The 13,925-nt window shown below is 37.7% G+C and overlaps 1 protein-coding gene across 1 annotated transcript; it reads right to left on the reverse strand.

Annotated features, from left to right (window-relative positions):
• Positions 1 to 1,317: 1,317 nt before the first annotated feature.
• LOC119008066 (serine/threonine-protein kinase Nek4-like) lies at positions 1,318 to 11,407 on the reverse strand. Its single transcript, XM_037078101.1, has 9 exons — positions 10,225 to 11,407; positions 6,434 to 6,527; positions 6,015 to 6,106; positions 5,798 to 5,881; positions 5,626 to 5,687; positions 5,284 to 5,379; positions 5,006 to 5,060; positions 3,215 to 3,403; positions 1,318 to 2,277 (listed from the first exon to the last, which is right to left on the reverse strand). The coding sequence occupies exons 1-9, from the start codon at positions 10,345 to 10,347 to the stop codon at positions 1,318 to 1,320; spliced, it is 1,755 nt and encodes a 584-aa protein (XP_036933996.1). The 5' UTR covers positions 10,348 to 11,407.
• Positions 11,408 to 13,925: the final 2,518 nt, after the last annotated feature.

Genomic DNA, 13,925 nt, shown 5'->3' on the forward strand with positions numbered 1-13,925 from the left:
GGCAGGCAGAAAGTTGCTCCTGTCCTGAACTGTCAAAATAAGGTGCACAAAAATGATTAGTTGGACAGCCACACACTGGGATTAGACAGCAACCATCTTCTTGATTAAAAGTTAAGGACTGCTGTAACAGTCAGTTATGAATCATTAAATCCGAATGATAATTTTACAGCTATCTGAGAGTTAGACCCAACCAACCACTTACTAAACAGAGAATATTGAAATAAAATGAAATTTCAAAACATTTTCATTTATTTTCATTAAAAGGCATGTATAATATTATTGACAGATTTATGGGGTTAATTATGATGAATGAGAAAATGAAATGAAAAGAGAAAATCCTTGTAATAACAAATGTATTATTTTTCAATACAGGTGTTTACAATATTTCTCTGTATTACAAATTGATTCATATGCTAATGAGAAGCTTACAGTGATTTTGGAAACACCAAGCATTTCATGTTCTTACAAAAATTATCACAAAAAAGTATGCAAAAATGATTTAAAAAATAATAATAATAATAATAATAATAATAATTGTCAAATGTCTCACAATCATGCATGTGTTGATGCTGTAAGCCCCTACAAAATAAAAGAAAAACAAGAGTAAACTCATGGTTCAGATTGCTGACAACCATACTACAACTTACTACTACTACTACCACTACTACTACTACTACAATAAATCTCTTATGTTTCAGGTTGCTACCATTGTAAAACACCATAAAAAAAGAAATACATTGTGTAGCCATCCAATAAACATTGCACAACATTGCACATTATTAAAGCAGAACTATCAAGAACAGAGTTATCAGTAATAATCAAAGCTCAAAATCATGATACAGTATTCATTATTATATATGTATACTTTATATGACTGAAGTTACTAATTTGACCAGTACTGGTTTTTGATTGAATTTACTGAGAACAATTTCAACTTTGAAATGATCTTCGAAACTCAGAATTTCACTTCTGGATTTATTATTGTTGTTATCAAGGCTATGATTATGAGACTCAGTCGACTTACATGGGTGTCGACATGCATATATTGAAAGCAACTTCTACTTTTCTATAGTAGACAGAGCTGTCAGTAGTCCAGCACACTTTCACTTTCTCTGACTGAGTGGAAATCTGATGTTTTCAGATCACTGTCAAAGTAGAAAGGCACCAAAATGCCTCTATTTGCTTAGAGCAGAAGCAGAGGGAAAAAATAGGGTGTGTCCCCTGATGTGTCGATAGTAAGGTTCCTGTGTCATTTTGGATTTTAACATGTTAGCAATGCAGGACTTGTACCAAGCAACATCATTCTATCCATTCCAGCTAACTCTCAGAATGAAGTGAAGGGATAGATGAGGTGATCGTTTTGAGCTCATCCAAGACTCTTTGCAATTTGTCTGCTGCCTGCCTGATTGATCGGACAAATTTCATGATCTCAGATCTGATCTGAGTATCATTTTGGGAAGCCTGGTTCTGTGGCTGAGGCGGGACCTCTTGCTTCATTGAGCTTGCCACTAGTGCATCCTGATCAGAGGTGGATGCAAAGTCACTGGTTTCAGTCTCAGACATTGACTCACTTGTGTCCCCATCCTCTGCTCTTTCCTCTGCTCTTTCCTCTGCTGCCTTTGCCTGTCTAATGTGGTGTAGCTCTTTTGCATCCATGGCAATGAAGAAGATGTCCACTGCCAGAAATAAACCAGACAACACACCTGTTACTGCCTCTGCCGCACGCAATGCTTTGGAAGTTTGCGCTGCAATTCTGCCAATGTTCATCACCTGAATAAGTCGAACAAGCTCAGCAATGCCTCCTAGGCCCCTCCCTGCTCTGGAGCTAAGCCTGACCAGGTTGTCTTTATTTAACTGGTTACCCTTCATGTTAAGAGTGTCAGCTAAGTCACATTTGTCCTTGATTAACTCTAAACTGTTTTTAATCTCCTGGAGCCAGGTGACAAGTGCATTCATTCTCTCTTCAAACTCTTTAATGATGCTTCGAACAGCTTTGCGATCAGAAGACTGATTGACCATATCAGTGATATTGGAGACACTAGCAGTGAGCCCACCAGCTACACCCACTCCGACTCCAACACCAGTGACAATGAGAGAAGCTCCCAAAGTGAAGGGGGCCAGTATAACTCCCACTATGGATGTGATCCCTCCTGCCGCTCCAATTACTCCTCCTGCCAGACTGACGATGGTGGTGCCCTGGTGCACACGCTCCAAACCGTCTGCCACTTTCCTGAGATTGTCCAACTTTGTCTGCAGGTCATCTACAGCTCTTTTGCTCTACAAAAAACATGCACAATATACATTTAAACAGCAGCTTAAGACCCCTAAAAAACTTGTTTTTGACAATTTCAAAATGTTCTTTAGTGCAACACACTATTCAGTCTGGTGTTAAGTGTAGTGGAAATTCTCCCTGTGAGGTTGAGAGTTGCTAAATCTCCAAAGAATTTCAGACTTCAGCGTATGAATGAGGTCTCTATAATAACACGCAGCATGGAAAGTAGGCAAAAGCGTTCTCTGCCGAACTCTAAAATGTTACCCCTTAAGTACAGAAACAGAGAGGTTACCTTCATTTACAACAGACATAAATCATTTTCTTTCCACAACAAATAACCTCTCGATGTTTGGGTGTATCCTGTCTTTCCCAGGAGAGTGACACCTTGATGCAACAGATGGGACAGTAAAATGCCATCTTATCTACATTCCTGTATCTTCCCATGTGGGGGATGTGCACCACCTGTGGCTATCTGACACTTCAAGCAAAATGGCATTCTCCCCTCCTCCTCTAACATCCTGCACCTGTCTTTATAGCACATTTAACACAGAGAGAAAGCCTATGTAATTTCTTATAGAAGTTGCTTTTTAAAGCTCTAAATGATCAAGAGAGGAAGACATTATAACTAGGAAGTAACTACCAGTCAAATTCTAGTCAAATCAGATTTAAAAAATCAAGTCTAGTCTTTCTCACTCAGTGATGAGATCACAATGCTATGGAGCCCTGAAAGTTATCAAATATTGTAAAAAGTTATGAGATACTTCTATTGCATAAGAAATACACAAAGCTTTAAATCAGGTTAAGGAAGAAATTAGGTGTGCTTAGTAAGACAGGGTCTCACTCTGCTAATGCAGACATGGCAGAATTGTGCTGCCCTAAATGGAAAGTTGGTATGAGTAAACTATGAGTGAGTTCACAACTGTGTTTACAGAAATTTCATACCTTTTCTGAGAGACATCTTATCATAATAGGACATCCCAGTATCTCTTGGACTGTTGGTCTTGATTGAGGGTCTTTTTTAAATATATCACTCAGTAGTTTGCAAAGTTCTGGTGAGAAGTGCTCTGGGAGAGATGGGTAAGGACCTCCAATTATCTTGGGAATGAGCTTGACTGAAGTCTCTGCTGAGAACTGAAGAAGAATAATTTTTGGAAAAGACTTTTTATAATTATTATAATATGGAGTATAATAGCATGATGAAACAATAAACATAGTTAAATTGTTTTAGTATATAAGTTTTTAGGTTGATCTGGATCAGACCCTATCTTTACAAGACACAAGTCTTGTTGATACACTCTGGGGTCACGGGTATAATTGGCTGGTTTTGGCCTATTTTATATTTTGCCATTGTATTTCACCTTAAAAACTATTTACCCTGCCTTATTTGGTGTTGTTATTTTCAGCACAACCTCACATGTGTGACTATACAGTTACTTTTTCATTTTGACATACCATATTAATACAATGGACGTAAAATCACAAAAAAAACCCCACAAAATCCAAGTAGGAGAAAGTTTGATTTTTTACTGTGAAAACCACAAATATGTTTAACGAACCATTTTTATTACTTATGATGCAAATATAAATTGTTGTTTGCTAAATTTGTGCATACGTTTTTCAAATTTACAAAGTTATAAGTTATAACTTTTTACATTTAAATGCAGGCAATGCCTCAGGCTCAGGCCTCCCTCAGCTTCTTCTAGCTCAAGCTGCACTGCCTGCTCCACATTCAGCAGTCTCCTCATTGTTTTGAGTCACAAAACAAAAAACGACTTCACTACACATTAAACACACTACACCAAACACTACATAACACACTAACTATACACTCCAAACTCGCTAAATGTCACAAATCTCTCAACTCTCAAAACTCGCTATCTCTGTCGCTGTTTCTATCACCGTCACTGTCGCTGTCACCCCAAAACTTCCCCCTGTTATTCAGCAACCAAATTGCTTGGTTTGTCATATAATTTTGTGATTGGTTGGTGTGGTGCCTTTTTCCACCAATAGAAGAGGGGTGTCAAAGGTCTTTTTGCTTGCAAACACTTCCTGCTTGCCGGGACTTTCATGAGAGAAGCCCGTTTAAATCATTTCTTCCTGCACCAAATGCGCAACAAACGTGACGGCAATGTTAGCGAAAAATCGTGCCGTACATTATTTATGGTAACTCCGGTTTTACTTGGCCTATCAACACAATTTGAAAACTGGTATATTGTTTGAAAGCCACTCCAACACATAGGTCGGAACCGAGACTCACTGAGGCTCCGTCTCGCTGCTACTTTATCTTAAATTGGTCACGTAATTTTTAAGCACTGGCGCGTCAATCGACCTCAGAGGGTTAACAGACTGCACCCTTTGCCATTATGATTTTTTGTTACATTTTTTTATGGTTCTGTCCTGCAACAATACAGAGGTCTTGCAGGGCTGCTTTAGCTTCATCTGTCCAGTCTGGATCCAAATAGGTGCCCTTTGACTAAAGTGGTACTGACTGAAATACTATTCCAGAGTATACATAATATTCTCATGATCATTTTGTGGATGTTCTATTTTGTTATGTATATTGTTTTGGTTGCACAGCCCTACTGGTGAGGTTATTCTTGCTGTATGCTCAACATCAAAGTTGAGCTTTTTGCTACAACATAAGACACACATATGTCAGAGAAGTACTTTACATTTTCTTTACTTACTGAGCGAAAATCATGCAAACCTCTTGCAAACCGTTTGGTAACTTACCGCTGAATGTTGAGTACTGAGCTCATAGAGTATGCATCCCATTGACCAAATGTCACTAAAAATAAAGCAATAATGTGAGAATTAAAATAATAATAATAATAATAATAATAATAATAATAATAATAATAATAATAACAATATATTATTATTATTATTATTATGTTTATTTTCAGTAATAGTGGGGTAGTAGTTGTATAGGATTCCTTTTTAATGAATCCATTCCCCTCTCGGGAAAGTCATTATGAAGTGAATTTCACCATTAGTGAAAACATTTTTACCTTTTGGCATCATACACCCCATCTGTGAAGACTTCCGGTGCCAGAAAACGTATTTTTTCCGATTGATCTGATCCAGTTGGCTGTGTTTGTTTTGAACTGTGTGGAAAAAAAGTGTACATATATATATATATATATATATATATATAAAATGGATTTATATATATATATGTATATATATATATATATATATATATATATATATATATATATATATATATATATATATACACATATACGTATATGTATATATGTATATGTATATATATATATATATATATATATATATATATATATAGAGAGAGAGAGAGAGAGAGAGAGAGAGAGAGAGAGAAAACACAGTACTTTTCATAGATTTTTCCAGATTCCCCCAAGCGCACTGTTCCATATTCAGTGAGGAGTACATTCTGTGAAGACAGAATGGAAATGAATGAAAACGGGTATGAATGAAAACGGGTAAACTGGATACATTTCTCTGGAAACACACAATCTCTGAATCATGTAAAAGGTGTAGTACCTCTGGTGTCAGATGTTTGTGAACCAAGCCTTTTTCATGCATGGTTTTCAAAGCCATGGTGATCTCAACAATCCAGCTAAGTACCTGGAAAATACACTATTTACACAAAGTGTATACTTTGCCAGCAACGCTATTAAAGCTTGTAAATATGTATGGTAGTATATAATAATATACCACAGGAGTAATGTGAAATATCTTTTGCTTCAGACAACTGTACCTCAAACTCTTGTGGAGGTCGAGTCTCTCTGATCTTTGAAGCAAGGCTTCCTCCCTGACAGTAGTTCATCACCACATAGTAAGTGTCGCACTCTTTATGACAAAAGTAGATAGAGTAATCTATTAGTATTTTGTAACGAATATTTTTCGGTATATAACTATATGTAAGATACTCCCAAATAAATACAATATAAAATAGATATAATAAGAGGTTTTGTTTTCATTTCCATCTGAACTCACAGAGTTGTTAAATCCTTTTTTAAAAAGACGGCAAGGGTATAAGTGTCAATAAAAAGACAACAACTTTGGTTTGCAGCTAATAACTATAACTATTAACTATAACTATTTTCAGTTTGTTAACAGCAATGCCTTTTCTTGAAAAAAACTATGAACTTTCATTGTGTCTTGAATAAAACTTACCTCTGAAAGAATCCTTGAAGCTCACAATATGAGGATGGCTTGTCTTCATGAGGATTTCTATCTCATTTAATGCTGGGTCAGCATTTCCGGATGTCTGTTGAAAATAACAATTCATTTTCAACAAACTAGAATCTTAAGCAAAACCCTACCCTTGCACTTTGACCTGCTGCCTCCACTTGTGCTTACAAAGTCAGGTCACTCTTTCAATCTACCTCACTGAATACAACTGTTGTGTTGTTTTGACCACCATGTTCTCACCTGATTCTTGCTCTCCTTCTCTCTCTCTCTCTCTCTCTCTCTCTCTCTCTCTCTCTCTCTCTCTCTATGGGCAATGAAGTCAAGTAACATCAAAGCCTTATTTTCACCTGAACTTGACAAATTGTATCCTTTATCCATTAATGGAAAAAGAGACATTTCTTTGGAGCTACACATTGAGTTGAAAAAAGCTGTAACCAACATATTTACTGCCTCACAATTAGTGTAATATCTTAAATAGAACAAAACAGAGACATAGAGATGTAGCAAGATGTATCACAGTGAGTTGTTGTCAACTCAAGTTATCATTAGCTCACCATTCGTTTCCTCACTGTTCTTCATGTGTCTGTGAAGAGCCCCACCTGTGTGTCACATAGCCAGTGCTACATCCACAGCATGTAAGCTCTAAGCCCGCAGTAAACAAACTAGTGTGACATGTAAATGAGTGCACATTAGAAAGGTTAATAACATGAATACATTATTTTGTTAGTTTCAGAGGGGCAGGTAATAATGAATGAAATGTATAATTATTATTTTTGTTATTATTTGGAGGTGCTGAGATGAAATATAAGTGTGCTTGAGCGCCCCTAAATAGAGCCTAAAACCACCAATGGGCTATTGGCATGGTGTCCAGTAGTATAGCTATAGGGGCTGAATAAATTTTTAGTAAAGGAGACACTCCTAATGAATTCACTGTAGGAACTTTCTTTTGAGTAATAAAATGTGGCGTACTATTGTAAATAACACATTTATATTATATTATCATTATTCATTTATTTATTTATTTTAGGTCAATTTGATGTTTATTCACATCAAACTTGATTAGGGCGGACACAATAGTTAACATTTTTTACTTTATAAAGAGTTTGTGTTATGATTTGGGCTTTCGCCGTGTGCTTTATTCTGTGCTTCATGTTTTTGATTTGCCTCTGTCTTATCAGAGGTGCGTTGTTAGAGGCTTGGCGTGGTTTTCCAGGAGGGCTGGAGCATCTGCCTCACACACCTGCAGCTCATCTAATCATCAGCTCCAGTTTTAATACTGGTCCACTCTCCATGGCCGATGGCTGACCTGCTAGCATCTCACTGTGAATTCTTGCCTGCATTTATTTTTGCTATTTCTCCGATCGCACTTGGCTTTTTCTTGACCTCTCAAGTGCTGGCATACCTCCGACACAGTTCTACAAACCACACTGCCTCCCAGCCTCCTGCATCTCTACCACCAGCTTCCACTTCACCTTGGACCTTCTGTGCCTCATTCCAGGATCTCCTCTGAAACCACTGCTGACATTGCAGTGAGCCCCACTACTCAGCCAGCTGACACACAGCCTGAGACTACACCTGTGTCTCCTCCACCAGCGTCCCTACTGAGCCGCTGCCGACCCCACTGTGAGCCACGCAACTCCATCTGCTAACCAAAACCCAGAGCCAGGGACGACTACATCTACACACCACTTTAGTTTGTTCATTCCTTTCCTAAATTCCTTTAAACCTTTTACCAGTCTGATTGTCTGCTTTTAGTTCCTGCTACAGTCTCCCACAAATCATCACTTTGTTCAAAACCATTAGTACAGGTTGGACTGACAGAATAATCCCTGTTATGAAAACATTTCTGAAGAGTTTGTTTTGTTTGTGTTTATGAATTCATGTTTCATCTACTAAAAGTATTTTAATACTTTTGTCACATTCCAGTGTCTGAATATTAATAATCAAAGGTATTGCTCTTTTTATACTTGAATTATTGTCCACACATCTATCTGTAACCAGTTATCCTTTTCAGGGTCACAAGGGGTTTGAAGACAATCCCAGCTGACTTTGGGCGAGTGTAAGTCGGCATAAGTCGGCAGTTCTTTCACCTACATTCATGCCTAAGTGTAACAGATAGATAAAAGAAACATTTTGGTGTTTTATTTTATTTTATTATTATTAATTTCACCAAAATCCTTCACATGATGTGTTTCAGTTCCGTTTTACTTGAAATATGGATTGTTAAAATTGTTGTGCTTTTATTTTCTTATTTCCTTCATTTTTACAAACGTGAGCTTTTATTTTGAAAGTTTGCGGATATGTTGTGTGTAGCCCCTTTCCCGGTCAGTCTGCGCTGTTTCTGACTGGCAGAGGTATGTTGATGAGGCTGTGGGATCAAAAAGTTTTGTTTTTGAGTTTTAGAGCAGATTTGGTGAATGAATGTTAATGTAATGCTGTTCTGAGATGTGTTTATGCTGTTTACTATCGTGTAGCTTGATTGTGGGAGCCGTTTTGAGAAAGAGAAAGAAAGTTAATTTGCTGTGATTTCTCCCTGTGTGTGTGCGCGGAAGTGAATGTGGATGTGTGTGTTGTGTGCATATGCTAATGCACTCTCCATGTAATAGCCTACATCTTAAATGGATTTTATTTTGTATTTTTTTTGTGTGTGTTAGGTATGTTGAGGGGAGGATGACTGTTTCACTCACATCCATATTGTTTCATGTCACCATCATACAGGTATGTGTGTGGTTGCTCAGCGTCCATTTGCCATGTTCAGAGATGTTAAGTAATTCCCTGTGTGGAAATATGTGATATTTTTTTGGAGATAATGCTGCATTTGCAGTCTGCGCTGTTTCTGACTGGCAGAGGTATACTGTGGAGAGGATGACTGTTTCACTCACATCCATATTGTTTCATGTCACCATCATACAGGAATAAAGTGACAGTGAGAAACCACCCCTGCGTCCCATGTTATTGAGCACAGAACACAACACAGTGTAGTTGGGGCCTGCAGACCGTTCCAGCTACATAAGGACAATTTCAAGAAACCTTGTGACCTAACTTCTTGCATATTTTTGGATTGTCGGAGAGGGATTGCTGTAGGGCAACAGTGCTAAACACTGTACTGCTGCTTGAATTATTGTGCTATAATACCATTATCACTGGCATAGAATAACAGTAGTATCATTTATTGCAATTTTTTCCTGACACAATACATAATCTAACAACAGTAGTTATCATGAGGGTCTGACGCAGCGGTCCTCAACAGGCGGCCCCAGGGCCGCATCCGGCCCACCGGCCTCCTATTTGTGGCACCGAACTGTTGTTCCTTAACCATTACATATGTTTTGGTTGGGTCGGCATGTTTATACCGGGACCTGTCTCCATGCAAATGATACACAGACAGCTGCGAGCGCTATTTTTAACTTTCACTTTCGTTTTTGGAGCAGTTCGCATATTCACATTTTGCCGGCTGTAGCACAGATGACAAGATCACACAAATGGCGTGTTCCAAGTTCACTGCTAAAAGAAAAGTGGACAGTGAAAATTGGCAATTCAAACATGAGACGGTTTTCTCTGCTGGATGAGACAGTTTCAGGTTGCTGTCAGTCAGAAACAGCAGTGACTATGGTGGTGAGCAAACTAATATTTGTTTCCTCAATTTCGGACATTGTCATATGCCAATTCGGCAATTATCACTCAACCCTAGTGCTAACAATACGCATTTTTTTTTTTTTTATTTAGTTTAGTTTGTTACATATTTTTAATATCTTGGTAGCAAGAGGTCTTACCTGAAGTAAGTCGATCTTTTTAATGAAAAATTTCTCATCTCCTTTTGTAGCAACAATAGGATATCGTGTTTCATTTTCTGGTCTGAAGCCTTTCTTTTGCAGGGTGCTCTGTTCTGACCCCATCTTTGTTTTTATCTCCTAAAAATGCAAAAGATCAAAACAACACAAAAAGCATTACAGTATTACATATCATTGCATTTTTAATTTTTTGTTTGCTGAAATGCAAATCACATTTCAAAGCTCACAGTTCAAACTTCCCATCACTGTTTATCTTTATCTGAGCCATACCTTGATCTTCACTGAATAATGGACTTATGTGATTCGTTAAATTACTTATCAACCTTTATTTACCCAAGGCACATCAGTTTGCAAAGCAGTTACATTTTTGTTTGGTCTATGTTGATGAAAACAGAACAGTAAAAAACAGAGCCTTATAATGTTATAAAATATTGTATCACATAAGTAGTTTACATACCCAGATGCAAAATCATGAATGACCCATCATCAGGGAGGCAATGCTACAACCAAAAGTGGAACTTATCTTATATTGCGAGGTGAGAAGAAACTTGATATTATTGCTTCCACCCACATAAGGCTGTCATTTTGCAGCATCCTATCAGAGCCTTTGAAGAGGTGTTGTCTCAATACAGTATTTGCACTGGTGTGGATCCTTTTTCAGTTCCTCCAGGATTTCACGGTGTGCAGCTGCACCAAGTCATTCAAAGTCATCCAATGTTGTCTAATCACCACAACTTTAGTGCAAATTTGACCTATGCTGTGGTCTTGCTATTTTCACCAGTCACAGCAGTTCAGCGAAAACGCACTTCCTTGTTTCTGGATTTGTAGATACAAACCTCTCACATTTACCAACAAAATCACTGCTAAAGGCCGTGCAAATTGTGCAAACTGTGTCCTTTGGTGGGACACATAAGAAAGTCATCTTTTGGTGAACACTTCACTGCTGCAAAACACATACACGGCATTGCTGACATGTGTGGACAGCAGCCAAGACAAATGACTGGACAGAGGCTGTTTTATCCAATATCCAATATATGTTTTATCCTATGTACAGAAATAATAGAGATTTCGTTTCGTTTTGTTTTCTTTCTGCTTATCCGTGAGGGTCGCGGGATGTTGCCGTTTCCCCTAAGGGGGCTGCAGGGCTTACTGGGGCCAAATCCAGTTTCACACGATGGGCATAGGCCAGGGTACAACCTGGATGAGTCCAGCTCATCGCAGGACACTTACTGATGGCATCTGCACATCAGGAGCAACTTTGGGGTTCAGTATCTTGCTCAGTTCCACCCAAGGTTATGAAATGTGTATGTTTAGTAAAAACATTTGTGAGTGAGAAAAGTGTGTTTTCTTGTTTTCCTGACAAACTCAATGCATAAGTGAGTCAATGGTGGAAAAAGAAAATCGCAACTACTTTTGCAATTTTCACTTGCTCACTCAATTTTATTGCAGAATTCACCTAAAAAGCATTGTAACTTCCTTTGCAACTTTTTAGGAAAGCTGCGCAAATACAGGCATTTCGATCATCAATCGCAAAAATAGTCTGTAACCCGAACAGACTGCTTTTTCATTGTTTTCACACAAACTGCATTCAGTGACTACATCTTCCTTATTCCATGAACACAATTTTCAGTCATAATCCCGCACGTGTTGCGTGCACTGCTGTTGATGAGCAAAAGCCATACGGATCTGTGTATTTGCACTCATATCCTGCAGTTATATTTGCACACCCTCTTGGGCAAATGTATTTGCAGTCACATCCTGCTTGATTACTGTTGCATAAGAACAATTTGCATGTTTCACTGACACCTCACTGTAAGCTATGAGCAGTGTAAATGCTATAGCCACTTATTTGCATTAGTTAGAGTGCTCAGTTAAATGTGGAGAACAGAGAGATGAATGAAAGCCAGAGATTTGTGTACATTTAAAAAATAAATTAAACAATATAATATTTAAATTGTGAAATAAATGAACAACTTCTTCTGAAAATTAGAAAACCTACACATGGAAAGTAGTTTGTTTAGTTATAGTACTTGAGTTATAGCAAGAAAGGTACAGGTGTGTTCACGCAATACAGTGAAAATGGTTAATTGCTCCTAATTCAATTCAAAAAACTTTATTTGTCCCGGGGGGGGGGGGGGGGGGGGGGGCAATCGAAGGCACATGAAGGAGGTGGACCCACACAAGTCAGCATGTTAAGTACACACGACAGCATGTTAGTTGCACACAAAGTACACAAAGCAAGTCGGTTATAATAAATTAGACTAAATAAACTAAAAAAGAAGGAAGAAGAATACACACACACACACACACACACACACACACACACACACACACACACACACATTCACTCACTCACTTACTCCACTACACAAAAAAGACCACATACATACACAACTCAGTATTTGCACACTCCAATCGGTACATTTTATGTTCCTTTGCCAGTTTTTCTGTGTTAATCTTTAATCACCATGCACCTGTAAATATTACAATAATATACAATTGTATTGTAATTTTGTATTGTAATTAGTATTCACTAATATATTTAATCCAGTTGCTACATTTTATGTTCTTATTACACAGTTTTTCTTTGTATATAGTTATTTTTAATCGTCATTCACTTGTAAATGTCTCATAAGAAATGTAATTTTGCATTAATATTATTCACTAATATACATCTCATATAATAACTATTAATTTCTGGAGGGCAATTAAATAATAATTATAATAATTAAACATCAACATGTTTATCCCTAAAACAATGGCATCTTTTGGTTTGGGTTTTTTTATTGGGATAGTTACCATAAGCTTCTGACACATACAGCCCCACCGAGAATATTGATGTAACCAGCTGCCACTGTTTGCGCCTGAGTCTACTCAGATAGATCAGCAGTTGTGGTCGTTTAATGGTGTGTTTATTACCAGTGAAGCAAATTTTGTCTTGTGCAAGTGTGACTGTGGGTCATTTGTCTTTCTTATTTATTTATGTTTGTCATCCTTAACAGTCAGCCTTTCATTAGTCATAAACTAGTGAGCAAGGGTACTGGTCTCTTTGTGTGTTTAAATTTAGGTTAACCTCTCAATGAACTCAGTACTCACCGGAGACTCTGTTTTCCCTCTTCTTTTCCCACTCTCCTCTCTGTAATGTGATGTTCATAAAGTAATATATATTTTCCCTCCAGCACCAGTTCGAAATCAACACTTGAATATATAAACACCCACAAACAGTGGTCACCTCTGCAGATCACTGCTGCAGTCAGATTGATTAACAGGAGTAAAGATAAATCTACTTTCTAATCCCAGAAATTAAAAGATCATCTCTGAGCTCTACATCAGTCCGTAAAGTAGCTCCGACCAGAGCATAATTTGATGGTAATCTGGATGTTTATTTCTCGAGAAGGTCTGGCTCTGAAAATTGCACCGAGCCCCAAGCCAATTTTCTAGGGTTATGGTAAGGGATAGCGTTAGGGTTAGCGTTAATTTTATAGAAAAAAATGGCAGTAAGGAGGAGTTCTGATTGATTTGTCATCAGCAACTTCTTGTACATTGCACAGAGCCTTTCCCAAAGACTTGATTGCCATCAGGGCAATGTTTGTTCACTGAGGAAAGCTTCACCATGAACAAATTATGAAATTTAACACAGTATATAATTAAGAGTAGCACTATATTGTTTCAGAATTAATCAC

Source organism: Acanthopagrus latus, chromosome 18 (assembly GCF_904848185.1).
Source record: "Acanthopagrus latus isolate v.2019 chromosome 18, fAcaLat1.1, whole genome shotgun sequence".
NCBI classification, from domain to species: Eukaryota; Metazoa; Chordata; class Actinopteri; order Spariformes; family Sparidae; genus Acanthopagrus; species Acanthopagrus latus.

Bases quoted from the DNA above. Each gene is read 5' to 3' on its own strand.
- LOC119008066 (XM_037078101.1), bottom strand. From the start codon at position 10,347: ATGGGGTCAGAACAGAGCACCCTGCAAAAGAAAGGCTTCAGACCAGAA. The intron at 5,061-5,283 runs GTAAAAATGTTT...CTTTATTTTTAG, and splicing joins GGGGTGTATGATGCCAAAAG to TGACATTTGGTCAATGGGAT. The intron at 3,404-5,005 runs GTAAGTTACCAA...ATTCTTCTTCAG, and splicing joins TCAGTACTCAACATTCAGCG to TTCTCAGCAGAGACTTCAGT.